This window comes from Elaeis guineensis, chromosome 8, assembly GCF_000442705.2.
Source record: "Elaeis guineensis isolate ETL-2024a chromosome 8, EG11, whole genome shotgun sequence".
NCBI classification, from domain to species: domain Eukaryota; kingdom Viridiplantae; phylum Streptophyta; class Magnoliopsida; order Arecales; family Arecaceae; genus Elaeis; species Elaeis guineensis.
This window is the reverse complement of record NC_026000.2, coordinates 9226775-9241382: the sequence shown is the minus strand read 5'-3', so window position 1 is coordinate 9241382 and position 14608 is coordinate 9226775. Positions and strand designations below refer to the sequence as shown.

At 37.8% G+C, this 14608-nt stretch overlaps 2 protein-coding genes across 2 annotated transcripts; one reads left to right on the top strand and one right to left on the bottom strand.

Moving 5' to 3' along the window:
• Positions 1 to 6421: 6421 nt before the first annotated feature.
• On the top strand, positions 6422 to 7050 carry LOC140851144 (histone H4). The gene has a single exon (XM_073242707.1). The coding sequence runs from the start codon at positions 6457 to 6459 to the stop codon at positions 6766 to 6768; it is 312 nt and encodes a 103-aa protein (XP_073098808.1). The 5' UTR covers positions 6422 to 6456; the 3' UTR covers positions 6769 to 7050.
• Positions 7051 to 9070: 2020 nt separating this feature from the next.
• On the bottom strand, positions 9071 to 10093 carry LOC105050373 (uncharacterized). Its single transcript, XM_010930357.4, has one exon. It carries the CDS (start codon positions 9882 to 9884, stop codon positions 9315 to 9317), a length of 570 nt encoding a protein of 189 aa, XP_010928659.1. The 5' UTR covers positions 9885 to 10093; the 3' UTR covers positions 9071 to 9314.
• Positions 10094 to 14608: the final 4515 nt, after the last annotated feature.

Sequence of the window (14608 nt, the reverse complement as noted above, 5' to 3'; positions counted from 1 at the left end):
CAAAATATTCATCTAGCATTCCAATACATACCTCTAGATAAAGTAATACATAATTTTCAAAATATAGTATTCATTAGTACATAGTACATAAACAAATGATACATACTAGACAACTTATTGATATATACTGTAAGCTTTTTTAATACACACCCGACAATGATCCAATATACACCTACAGATAAATTAGTATATAGTTTAGCAAACTTAATATTTATTAATATATGGTATATTGTTATTTGATACATACCTAGTAAAATATTTATCCGACGTTTCAATATACATCTCTAGATAAAATAATACATAGCTTTCGTAAACTTTTAGATGCAAAGATCTTAGAAAAGGAAAAAAATTTGAAAGAAAAGAAAGGACCTCGAGGTGTGTATTGGATCGTTACTAGATATGTATCAAAAAAGCTTATAGTATATATCAATAAATCATCTAGTGTGTATCATTTGCTCATAAGCTAGGTACTAATGAATGCTATATTTTTGAAAACTATGTATCATTTTATCTGGAGATATGTATTGGGATGTTGAATAAATACTTTGCTGGGTGTGCATCAACTAGTCATATATTGTATACTAATAAATACTAAGTTCAGTAAATTATGTATCAATTTAGTTTAAGTATGTATTAGATCGTTGTTGGGTGTGTATCAAAAAAACTTACGGTATATATCATCTGATTATATATTTAGTATGTATCATATGATCATATAGTATGTATCGCTATATGCTGAAAACGAGAAAGAAAAAGAATGCTTTAATCACAAGACTAATAGTTCCATCAGTAAAAAAGTTTTTAATTTTTAAATTTATTCTTTAAAATTAGTATTAAAAGAAATGTGGCACATTATGAAGTCCGTCCCATATGATATTTTATAGTGCCCACCCCATATGATTTTTGTTTAGCCCAAGAGCTATTCTCGATCGAAATTATGATTGTTCCAACCAACTATGTAGGTGAAAGCTGGTTGCAGGTAGAACCAAAGAATCATATTCGTCCAATGTTTGATTAGGGTCATAGAAGGATGGATGGATGGGAATAGGAGGATGGATGGATGGAAATAGAAGGATGGTCTCCATTCACTATTTAGTTTAAAAAGTTATAAAAAGAATGGATGAAAAAGGAGAGATTACTTATCCATTCTGGCCCATCAATTTGTATCCTCCCAATCCTCCTAAATTGAAAGGATGAAGGATAGATGGAGCAATGAAGAATGAACTTTTGCATTGATAAGATTATTCCTCATTAATTTTTTTGATAAAAATATAATATTTCTTCACTTTTTTATTTATATTATTTATATATATTTTTATATATACTATTAAATTTTATTAGTCATAATTTTAATTTTAGTATATAATTTTTATAATTATAATTAAATAATTAGATTATCTTAAATTTTTTTATTTATATTTACTATTTTAATTAATTATTTATATAATATTAATTAACTATTTAAACTTAATTATAAATTAACTATTATTTATATAATTAATTTATTAATAATTAATTTATAAAATTATGTATTAAATTAAATATTTATATAATTATAGATAATAAAGATTATAAGTTTATATATTATTTACTTCTTTAATATAAATAAATATTATAAATTAATAATAATAATATTTTTATTCAAAGATAGTTTAGTAAAAATATTATATAAATATCATCTATTCTTTCTTTCATTTCTTCTATACTAAATAAAAAAAATTATTTTTATCCATCTTTTTATATTTTATCAAATATATGAGAACGTAGATAGATAATTCATTTATTTTTTTTCTCCATCCATCTTTCTTCATCCATTCTTTGTACCAAACGGACAACTAAAGGAACTAAAGGAGCTTTCTTCCTGATTAATGCTCTAACCCAGCTTGTGGGTCCATTCAAAAATTTTGGGCACGGCCACATTGAAGGATTCCCGCCCCCACACCCATAATTATTAAACCCCATTCGATCCGATCGGTCAAACCAAAAACTCGATGGCCTGACCATGGGACCGGGCCGATTACCTAATTAAACCAACTGTGTTTAAAATTCAGTTAAATCCATGCGAACCGATCGATTAGACCGCGAACCACCTGACCCGAAGAAACCCGATTGAGCTGAAAACTGTTTAAGTTATTGTTCATCTTCGTCCCTTGGGCTTCGACTTCCCAATCCTGACTTTTTAAGTTTACAGTTCCAACTTCAAACTTCAAACCCTATCGGTGTCTTCCCCTTCTTTGGTGACCAAGTGGGCAGCGGCGGCAGCGAAAGACAAGGACCGAGTAAATGACAGTGGCGGGGACTACGAACAAGCCGACGAGGACGACCGGAGCCAACGGTGAGTAACAGCGACGCTAACCCTTTTTTTATTCAAATCTCTGGTGATAGGCTCAAGATTGGCCCCTCCGCCTCCTCCTCCTCCATCCGCGACCTCCTCCCTCTGCCTCCTTCTCTACCGTCCGAGACCTCCCTCTGCCTCCTTCTCCTCTTTCACTCAACCCCCTCCCCCCTCCACCTCCTCCTCCTCCTCCGCCATCCGAGACATCCTCCCTCCGCCTTCTCCTCCTTCACTCGACCTCCTTCGCCTCCCTCTCTGCCGTCCGGGACATCCTCTCTCCACCTCCTCTGCTCGGCTCCCTCCCCCCTCCGCCTCCTCCTCCTCTGTATGGGATCCCCTCCCTCCACCTCCTCCACCTCTGCTCGGCCCCCTCCCCCCTCCGCCTTCTCTTCTATCGAGGCATTAGTGGGACTGGGAGTTGGGAGCTATGGATGGCATAAGAAAAAAAAAATTTAATGATTGCTACAGTGCTGTATCACAGTGAAGTAGTGGACTGCTGCCCATGACCTGTGAGTCCGTGACCGTGAGTCCCACTCCGCGGGATCATGGAAAAAAAAAAATTTTGATAGGAGTGGGAGAAATTGTTGATATTTTGATACTATTATTTTATCTTCTACTTATAAATAATAAATTATAGCTTAATTTAAATTTTTTTATAGATTATCAAAATGGCCTCTATTAAGAGGAGTATGCCATCCATCGGTGATTCAAGTAATACTTCATCTTCTGGAGTTAGAGGTAAAAGTGATTCTACATAGAATCATTGTAGAGAAGCTCCAGAACTTAGTGGTAATACCAAAAAGATGAAGTTGGCATGTTTGTATTGTAGAAAGGCATTTGCTGGTGGTGGGATCAATCACTTCAACCAATATCTTACAGGAGTAAAAGGAGAAGTAGAACCATACTGCAAGGTGCCGGCAAATATTCGCCATCAAATGATACAAAATATTCAAGCTACTGATAAGAAGAAGAAAAGAGTAAAAAAATGGATGAAGATTACAATTCCTTTAGTGCAAGGCATAAGGAACATAAGGAATAAGTATATTATAGGCAATTGAATGAAGATGATGATATACAAGAAATTTCTCACTCATCAAACAAGTCTACAGGTAATGCAAAAAGTAAAAATATAGAAGGTGAAAAAAAAATAATTAGGAACATTTGAAAATTATTTCATGCTAAGAGCAACTCTTGGTGCTCAACCAACTATAAAAAGCTTATTGCAAAACAAAGAAGCAGTTGAAAGGTGTGATCTTGCAGTGGCAAAATGGATGATAGATGCATGTATGTCATTTAATACCGTCAACTCTAAGTATTATCAGTGCATGATAGATGTCATAGTATGGGGCCTGATTACAATGCTTCAAATTTTCATTCTGTTCGTCAAGAATGTTGATGAGGTGAAAAGTTATATTGAAAGCTTTCGTGCCACATGGAAGAAAACAAGCTACTAATTTTATTACTTTACTAAGCATTTTGGGCCACAAAGATGCATTAAGAGCAATGGTGACTTTTAGAGAGTGGACAACTTCAGCTTATGCTAAAGATAGTAAAGGAAAAAAAACTTGTCGATGATGTGCTTAATTCTCTTTTTTGGAATGAATGTGCAACCATTGTTAAACTAACAGAGCCTTTAATCTGAGTTTTGAGGATTGTTGATAGTGATGATAGACCTTTAATGGGCTACTTGTATCATACTATGCATCAAGCTAGAGATGAAATGATCAAAAAATTTTGAAGGAGAAAGGCTGTACTTGAACCTTATTTGAGGATAATTGATTCTCGATGAGATTTGCAATTACATCAAAATCTTCATATAGTTGGATTTTGGTTGAATCTTTATTTTTAATATAACTCAGAACTTATGGATAAACATCCTGATAGTATTTCTGGACTCTTAGATATCATAGAGAGGTATTCATTTGGTAATCCAATATTACAGGATAACTTAACTAATGAGATAAGGTTATTTAGAAATGCAGAGGATGACTTTGGATGCTCATCGGCTATAAATGATCAAAGTCGCTTGACTCCAGGTAAGCTTGTTCCTTAGTTATGTCCTTATGCTTTCATTGATATAAAGTTTTCAATTGCATTCTATTTTAACAAATACAATATTTTGTATCCAGATGAATGGTGGGTCATATATGGAAGTTGTGCACCTAATTTGTAAAAGTTAGCTATTCGTGTTTTAAGCCAAACTGGTAGTGCATCTGGGTGCGAGAAAAATTGGAGCATCTTTGAACATATTCATTCTAAAAAGAGAAATAGGTTAGAACACCAAAGGCTCAATGATCTAGTATTTGTGCACTACAATTTGAGATTACAACAAAGATAATTTTATTATAAATGATATCCAATTTTTTTTATTTATTTCTTGTTATTTAATTTTCAAACTAACAAATATTAAATATAGATTTTATTTCAAGGGTCCGCAACTATGATCCTATGATAATGATACGTGGGTATTAATCGATGAACCATCAAAGTTAACTAATGAGGAATTAAAAACTTTTTACCATGAATTAGCATCATGTTCTATTCAAGAAAATGATAATAATGGTGAGCGAATTATTTTATTGTGTAGTTTGTGAATAAAATATTATTACAATTTCATGAGATATGATTTTTTTTTTAATTTTTTATCAAATTTATGACTTTATAGATATATTGAACTTAGAAGATTTGGATGGTGATGATGGTGAAAATGATGAAAATGATGTCAATAGGAGAGAAGATGGAGGAGATGAAAATATTGCAAGTCAAAAAGATGTTTTTGCAAATATTGACATAAATTTCAGTCCATTAACTTGAATTTTTATATTGTATACTTATTTATCACTTGTAATTTTTTTTAAAAAAGATATTGAAGTAAAATATCGTATATTATTGTGTACTTGTTTGTTAAAATTTTTCATCTTGCTAGTAGACATGGATGGTTATGTTTTAAAGTTGAATTATATGTTTAAGCTTGTATCAAATTTTGGTATTTCTGGATATAAAGTTAGCAGTTGGTTGGGTTCACATGTTGGCCCACTCAAATGCTACTGGAGGGTTTTTGATAAATAGAAGATGACCTTAGTTTTTTTGTGTCGTGGAAAAATCTTCGTTAGAGCAGCCGCATGGGATACAACTAAAGGTATGTATTATTGCTCTCTTTAAATTCATGTTTCTTCTCTATATTTGCAAATAAAAAGAAATTTATCATATTCATGAATTGTTTGTTTTCATATATCTTTACCAGCTTCGTTTGCGTGATTGAATAATGCATGCTTGCTAAAATTTGTAAATTTATGGCTTGTTATCCGATAAAATTTTCTTATGATTTATATTATTATGGATATAATGCATGAAGTACCATGAATTATGCGATAGGAATATCAAATAAATTTAAACTATTAATTAAATAATTATTATAAATTTATAACTTTATATCATTAAATCTTTATATTCATAAATATTTTAATCTAATTATTTGTATTTTCCTATCACATATCTCTGTTATAGTACTTTTTGGATTTATAGTAAATCTACCATAGAGCGAGTTCATTAATATCTTGTACACATATGCCATTGCTTCATTACCTGTTTTCTTAGCTTCTTGTCTTTCCCTGAAGAGGAATGACACAAAGCTTTCGAAAGGACTAAGCTTCTTCTCAAACAAGATTATAGTTGTGTTTCATTTATATTTTGAAACATGCAGTATTACAACCTATATTATCAAAATTATTATTATATTTTTAAATATAAATAAATTATTAATTTTTATATTTTATATTTTATATATTGATCCGTTGGTTCAATTATTGATTCGATGGTTGGACTGCTTATCCATTAATTCAGCGTTTTGTCCGGGCCAAAATCTGGACCGGATTTAATAACTTTACCCACACCGACCCATTTCTCCCTGCGCCCCGAATCCGTCCTTTCTCTCTCTTTCAAGCCAAAGCTAACGAGACTCGAGATACGTTAATCTGACGGCCAGAAAACAAGCAAACGCGTCTCGCGGATCGCCATCGCATCCACTGGCCAAGAGAGAGAGCGAGCGTATCTATTATAAAATGGAATCCGAGCTCCATTTTCCCAATTCGCATCAAAACACCAAAGATAGCTGGGGGGAGATGTCGGGACGCGGGAAGGGAGGCAAGGGTTTGGGTAAGGGCGGAGCGAAGCGTCACCGGAAGGTCCTTCGCGACAACATCCAGGGCATCACCAAGCCCGCGATCCGGCGTCTGGCGAGGCGTGGCGGCGTGAAGCGCATCAGCGGCCTCATCTACGAGGAGACGAGAGGCGTGCTCAAGATCTTCCTGGAGAACGTCATCCGCGACGCCGTCACCTACACGGAGCACGCCCGCCGGAAGACCGTCACTGCCATGGACGTCGTCTACGCCCTCAAGCGCCAGGGCCGCACCCTCTACGGCTTCGGCGGCTAAGCCCTGGAAGAGAATTGCTGTTCTTCCTGACTCCCTCTTTTGTAAAGAAGGCTCTCGTTGCCACCGTTGGTTTTGTTAGATGTCAGGTGCTTTCATGTGTAGGCTCTATGGTGGCCGTAGAATGGCAAATGATTAACATATGAAGTGATTTTATTTTTTATTTTTTTTTTTGTTAGCGGTGTACCGAAGTGCTGATAATTCTACGACTCGTTTCTATAAATTTTCTAGTTTTCAGAAATTAAGAAGCAATTCATCAACCCTTCATTCGTTGGGGGTGTTCCTCTTTGGAAGTTTGCATCATTATGTCTTAATCTTGTCTTTATTTGGACCTGAAAGACCTCTTTTTCTGGTGCTTGATGCCTTGGTCATGTCGCTTGTAAGATATTGGCTTTTGGGATTAAAGCTGATTGTTAGAATTGAAGTTGTGCTGCAATAATATGGATCACATTTAGGTCTTCTGAAATGCGAAGCCTGAGAAAAAGCACTCCAGGAATCACCAATTTTATAGCTGTTATCTTGTTAATTTTTTTCTAAGAAACCCGCCTCCGCTAGTCTCAATTTTGAATTTTGTCTCTCTGCTATTATAGTGCTAGCCTGAAATTGTTTCAGGCTCCCTTTTCTCCTGAGATTGGCGAGTGCATTCCAATAGAATTGGCGCACGCCATAGGAAGCCTATGTATGTTGACATTTCTTTCTTACGAGGTAAGGGAGAATTTTGTTGGCTGGTTATGCGAGTAGAATTTTGGTGAGGAAGACAATTAAGGTGTGAGGGTATAAGCTTGTTTACTTATTCACCATCAACCCAATTCTTTACTTACCTTTCTGGCCAATGTAATTTTGAATGTAGAGGAAGACAACATTGTTTGGAAGCTGGGGAACAATGGATCGTTCAGCTGTGCCTCTCATTACCAGTTTATCATTTGAAGAGGTGTTAAATGTAGATTTGCATCGTCATTGTGCCACTTAAAATTAAATGTTTCCTTCGGCTTGGCTGGAAGAAGAGGCTAAAACACGAGAGATATAATTGGCCGTAAGGTCGGAAAGAACATGGAAGGTTGTCTTTTGAGCCAGAACTCGATGGAGTCACTGGATCACCTATTTTGAGATTCCACCTCCTTTGTTTCAATCTGGAGAGCTGTGTCAATGGTTGGGGGTACTAATCATGCATGGACTGTAGAATGAAATTTTTCAGGAGCGCGGCTCAGCCTGTGGTCATGATGATGACTGGTGCTTTCACCTGGTCGTGTTGGAGGGAAAGAAACTCGAGCATTCCTGAATAAGCGAGGATCGAATTGCTTGTTCTCCCATTGGTCAAATCTATATGGGATCAAATTACTCCCAGAGCACTCAAAGCTATTACAGAAACTGAGGACCTTGACAGACTTAGTGAATGGTTAAAGCTCACCCACTCGGATTACATTATTGGATGTCTACACAGATAAGAGCTTTCACTGCCTCCTTTCTGTTGCTCCTCCCCTTGGTAGGGTTGTGAACAGTTGGCCCTTTCATGGTTAGGTTATTTGGATTGATTTCATTCAGCACGATCGTTACCTACTCTCACACCAAGAAAACAATTCATTGAGTTAATTGGCATTGAGGAGGATGATTTCAGCCGCTAGGTGACCATCTCATGTTGTCTGGCTTGGAAAGGGTCAACATAGTCTCCAGCAGATGGAACCCACCCTGTAATCTCTTGAGTCATCTCCGTGTTTTTTGTTTCTGTTGTTTGGGAGCTGTTCTGCGATTCTCCCTGCCGGGCCTGCCGTCATAGGCATTTTGTAATTACCTTGCTATATATAATAAATTGTAGGTGGCTGCTTTCACAGCCTCCGACTTGATCAAAAGAGAGGAAGACAAAGTGGTGATCTGGCCTCTTTTCTATCATATAACCCATCCAAGCAAAAATGGAGTCTCAAATTAATGTATTACAAATACAGATGCTAACCATTTATTCAACATCTAAGCCCTATTGTGACTTTCAAATAAAAAAAACCCACAAAATATTAATTCAGCTTATTACGAAGGGGCCTAAATTTTTTAAGCTCAGCTCCTTTTGCAGTTCCACATTATGTCCCTTGTTGAGCATGGTAAGGTATCAGAGTATGGAAATTTGTATGCTTTCTTGCTCATGGAGTACATGCTTTATACGTATACTAAAGCTGCATCCTTTTCCCTATGGCATGGATCAAACTGAAATCTTGCTGTATAGGCAAAGAACAAGTGCTGACCAAGCCATTGTGTGCCACCATTTCTTTAATGTGACAAGAAATTGTAACATGAAGAATCCATTGCATCATGGTCATAACTTCCAAACTATATTCATTAAAAACTAATGAGATCGCATAACTCATCAAGATATGTTAAATTTATTTTTTTTCACTAAAATTCAATTTCTAAATAGACTATCACTAAAGCGGCTCCATGGATACAAATCCGTGACCTCCATCCACTGCTCGTGACCCTAATGCGATTTAAATTCTATGAAAAAACTAGCCAAGAGAATGGCCAACCCATGGCAGAAACAAGACCGGCCCGGCACACCTCCCTCACACGTGCGAGACGAGTCTCAGCGGCGCCGCCGCGACGGCGCTCTCCACCCCCTTGCAGCTTAACGACCGGAGCAACTTCCACGACTTGCTCCCCTCGAAGCTCCACCGCCCGGAATGTTCGGCCGCCTCCGACACCGGGGTGCTCCGCCGCCTCTGCCGGCTCCTGATGTCCCTCATCTCCATCGCCGCCGGCAATCTCACCGTCCCGATCACACAAAGGTACCACCTCGGCCGTGATCTCGGCGGCAGGACCTTCGCGTCGGATTCCGGGGCCTTCCTCAGCCTCTGGTACTCCGGCGTGTTCGCGCCGCCCCAGAGCCCGCGGGGCCGGTTGAAGCCATCGACGGTCTCCGGCCACCTTTGTTCGCGGGGTTGGCTTCTAGGATTATAGATTTTATCTTTCTTGGGTGCAGGAGCTGGCGGAGATCCAAAAGGAAGGAGCTTTCCTTGGAAGAAGACGTCATCGGCGGCGCACATCTCTGCCGGGGAACAGGGGTCATAGAAGAACTTGAAGTGGTCGGTTTCCGGAGGGGAGTCCCGGGCGCGGGAGATATGTGGGCTCTTCATTGGGAAATCGGAGAGGGAGAGGGTGGATTCTCGCTGTGGGATTCGTGGGGATTGGTGGCTGAGGGTGCCTCGTCGGGGAGGCCTGGAGTTTATATTGGGGAGGAGTGTTTTGGAAAGAGGTTTTACTAATCTTCGCTTCTAGAAAAGAGAAGAAATGGAGAACCGAACGAGAGAATGGGAAGGAGGGGGGAGGCTTCTGGTTTCTGGCTTTGGCTTCTCGAGGTTATAGTTGGTGAGCTGTGGGCCTCGTCTGTAAAAACCGATCAAGTATTCCCATGTAAAAACTGGTAAATGATGGCAATGGAGATTAGTAGTGAAACTAGGTTCGTGCCTTAATAATCCAGGTTTAAGGTGAAGGGACACGTGCCAGTGTTACGCGTCCGTTAAAATTGAAAACTAGCTTGTAATCCGTACAATAGGTCGGATGCAATTTTTTCATAAAAAATATTTTATTTTATTATCTATTTTTTTATATCTATTTTATATATATTTTAAAAAAAAATATCCTAATCTTATGAAATTTTTTTTTAACTCATCATTTCTTACTATTTTTATCTTTAATCATTTTCAAATCCTCCCATATCTCCTTCTCCTTCAATTCTCTCCTCTTACACCCCTCAATTCTCTCAATGACAATTGACTACCACCACCATCAATGGCATCATCTCTACGAGCTTGGAGTGAAGCGAAAATATACTAATGTATGAGATTTAATCACGAAAATATTTTCAATGACTACATTCTCATCTTTTATGGAAGGAGGCAGCAAAAGATGACGGTTTTGTGAGATCCTGATCAGAAATCGGTTGATGAACATACCTCCAATTAATGGATTATGAGAATTCTAAATTTTAAAAAGAGAAAGAAATCTTTCTCTTTTTTTATTTCAATATTAAAATTTTAAAGATCTAAATTTTAAAAATCTTTCTCTCTTAAAAAAAAAATAAAGATCTAAACTTTAAAAATCTTGTTTTCCTAATCTCTTTTTCTATTTTTCCTTCGACCCTCTTGTCCCACATCTCTAACTCCTAACGATATTACCCGTCGGCCATCACCACCACTAATGGCAGCAATATTTCAAGCTAGGGGTAGAGCAAAAATATACTAATATGCGTAACCTAATTGCAAAAATAATTTTTATGGCCACATTTTCATTTCTTACAGGAGGACACGGTGATGGACGACATCTTTGTAAGGTTCCAATCGAGAACCGATTGGTGCGTTTTCCTCTAACTGATGGTTTGCAAGGGATCTAAATTTTAGAAATAGAGAAAAAAAAATTCTTTTTTTCTAGTGCTAGTATTTTGAGGGTGACCGACAGAGAGAGGAGGGGAGAGAGAGGATAGAAAAGAGAAATGTCAAAGGGATAAAGAGTCACAATTATTTTCGTTATATCAAATTTACGGTTTATATGTGAAATTAAATATTATTAAATATATCATTTGATAAATTAAATATTATTTAATATATCATTAAATATTATTAAATATATCATTTGATAAATTAAATACTATTTAATATATCATTTAGTAAATTAAATCTTATTTAATAGATCATTTACTAAAGGTATTTCAAAAAAAATCTTTTTATATATCATATATAAATAGTATAAGTGAATTTTTTTTTAAAAAAAAAATTTCATGAACACGTGACCTATGGAGGTTTTGCCAACACAAAAACCTTTAAATAACTCATCGGCATTTGTAGAGTTAGTAAGGCAAGTTGAGGTAAAGATTTAGAGCAAGTTACAGAACAAACTCGACAAAATAAGCTTACTCCTTGGCAAAGCGTAACGTATTTCACCCAACTGATGTCGTGCGTTCTCTTTTTTTCTTTCGGATTAACATTGTGGAGTGCGTCATGCATTGAACAAAGCCAGATTGTGCAAGATAGGTGGGTGACTGATTTCAATGATTTTTCTGTTGAGCTGCCCTAGCGTTGCTTCATAAAAGATGATTGTCTTCAGATCAGCTTCACGAAGCCTATCAATTAAACAACCACTCTTCGAATTCGTGAGTTTAGGTTTGCAAGTTGCATATAATAAATTAGATGGTTGCAATGTCAGCAATGCACGTAGAAGTTCTTCCAAGTACTTCCGCAACGCTTCACATCATGGTATGGAAGTGAAAGATTTTGTTTACTATTTTTAACAGTGTTGCGGCCAATCCCCTCGTCGCCTGATCGTCGGGAACGAGCGCCTGCAAAAGAAAATCCATACTGATCGGAGGCGGCTCCGACGGGGACCCTCCGACGGTCAAGTCAGAGAGGAGACTAGGCAACAGTGAAACGAAAACAAAGAGCTCAACAAGAGAGAGAGAGGAGGGAGTTCAAGGGTTTCGAATCGACCTCTAGCACTGTTGTCTTCCCCGATATATATAGTGGAGCATGGTATGGCGCCGTCATTAATGATGCGGATAATTGAAGTATTGTCAACTCATTGAGGACTGTCAGAACCGCCGTGAGGGTGTCAAATCGCCGTGGGGCTGTCAAATCGCTCGGGTTGACTATGCCTTAGATGGGATAATGCTCCTAGGCGGCAGTGCCGCGTGCCGTTGTCAGGACTGACAGTCTCTGGCAGTAGTACGGCGATTGGAAGAGCCGACCGATCATAGGTCGGCGGCCAGCTGAGAGGCGTCGGGTGGAAATTTGGGTCCCTCCGACAGTCAGTCGGGCACGTCGCAGGAGTCGGGCATCGGATTCTATAGTGTAGTCGGTTGGGAGAGCGGAAAAGGTCCGCCCGACCGACGTATCCTCGGCCGGTCGATAGCCGTCGGTCGGCCGGTAGCCGTCGGTTGGTCGGCCCGATGATGGATTGGTATGAGTGGGGTCGGTCGGTATTCCCCAACAAACAGTACGAGGAATAGGAATAGCGTCTCTTAATAAACTTCACCACCTTCATTTTTATCTTTATGTTTCATCTTGCAAGATAATACCCTCTCCATCCGTGAAATTCCAACTTGAATTTAAATCGTACGCGGTCTTGATTTTTGATCATGAACCCATTGGAATAATTGAAACTTCATCTACTGGGATGTCTATTTCGTTGGAAGGTTCGATAGCAGTGATGCAACCGCTCCCGTATTTAGTTCGTCGGCGGTTATGCCAGCTACCAACCATCAACTGACATAGCAAGGATCTTGACTTTGGTGAAGAACATGAGAGCTACAGTCCCCTCACATTTTGGAGCATGCAGACAATATAACCGTCTTCCTTTATTTTATTGGTTGATCAAGTAGCCATGTGTCATCCCAGAAGAAAATTTGTGAGCCTGTTCCCACTTGAAATTTCTCCATCAATTGGAATAGACCCCTAACGCTGTGCACTTGCTTCTAGAATTCACATAAATTCTTTCGGATTAGTGGCCTCAGTGAAACCGGATGACCTCTATAGTAATTTGCCTTAATGATTGCACTCCAGGGCTCTGTATCCTCAATGAAAGGTTCCACCACCATTTACATAACAGTACATGATACATTGTTTTGAGATCGGTGATCGCTAATCCACCAAATCGCTTGGATCGGAAAACTGTAGACCAATTTAACAAACATCTTCCAACCTTGCATCGCTCTTCTTCACTCCATAGGAATACTCTGCGAGCTTTATCAATTCTTTTGATTATACATGATGGTAGTAAGAAATTTGACATCCAGAATATTACGGTGGGTGATATCAGTGTGTTGAGAAGCAATGCCCTTCCTGCAATCGAAAGAAGCTTGTATTTCCAACCCGCTAATTTCTTGATAATCTTCTCTGTAAACAGATTCCACCCTTGCATCTTGGGCTTTTCGAAACAAAATGGCATTCCCAGATATTTTAACGGAAAATCGGCAAGTTTACTATCTAGGATCTTAGCTATTTGATCTCTATATGACTATGTAATGCCAATACTCAGTATTGTTGATTTTTCAAAATAAAAATATATATATATATATATATATATAACTGTCTTCCTAGCAACACCTAACTAATTAATAAAACATGTTGGATCTCAACCAAGTAGATAAACCTGATGTTTTAACAATTTAAGGAGAAAAAACAAGATAACCACATTGTCCATGTAACCTAGCATTTAGGTTTACATATAGAAATCAATCAGGGGTTATTTGATTGAAGAGAGTTGGGATCTTCAATTGGAATGAAAATGGATGACTCACATTCTAACTATTTGGTTGGAAGGAGTCTTATTTTGATTACAGAATGGGATGGAAATAGTCTAATCTATCTAAAGTTTAATTTTTATTCTTCTCTAAATATTCGAATTTACTTCGGATCGAATTTAATCATTCCAATTTTTATTCTGATTTTAATTTCAATTTCGATTCCAGTTGTAAAACAAAAGTTCAAACCCTTCCCTTCTCGGTCCATCTTTTCTTCTATCCATTTAAGTTAGAAAGGGGTCTGCAATGGCAGCTCTGTGATTTTGATCAGGAGAAAAAAATAATAATAATAATAATAGTTTGGATGATTTCACAAGAGCATGACATTTTTTTTTTTTTATAAGGTAAGAACAAGAGCATGACTTTGACGTGCTCACAAGTAAATTTTTCCCTGTATTCGAGGGTAAAGAGGAGACGGACCCCGCTGGTTGGACCGTGTTCGCTTCGCGTTCATTTGGACTTGGTATCCCCCTGGTGTCCCTACCACCGGCGCTGCCACTTCTAGAACAGGCTGACCATCCTTCGTTTCTGCAAGCGAAGTACTCTAGAAGTAGCTCAGGGCATTTA

Coding starts and splice junctions, on each gene's coding strand:
- LOC140851144 (XM_073242707.1), top strand. CDS start 6,457: ATGTCGGGACGCGGGAAGGGAGGCAAGGGTTTGGGTAAGGGCGGAGCG.
- LOC105050373 (XM_010930357.4), bottom strand. CDS start 9,884: ATGAAGAGCCCACATATCTCCCGCGCCCGGGACTCCCCTCCGGAAACC.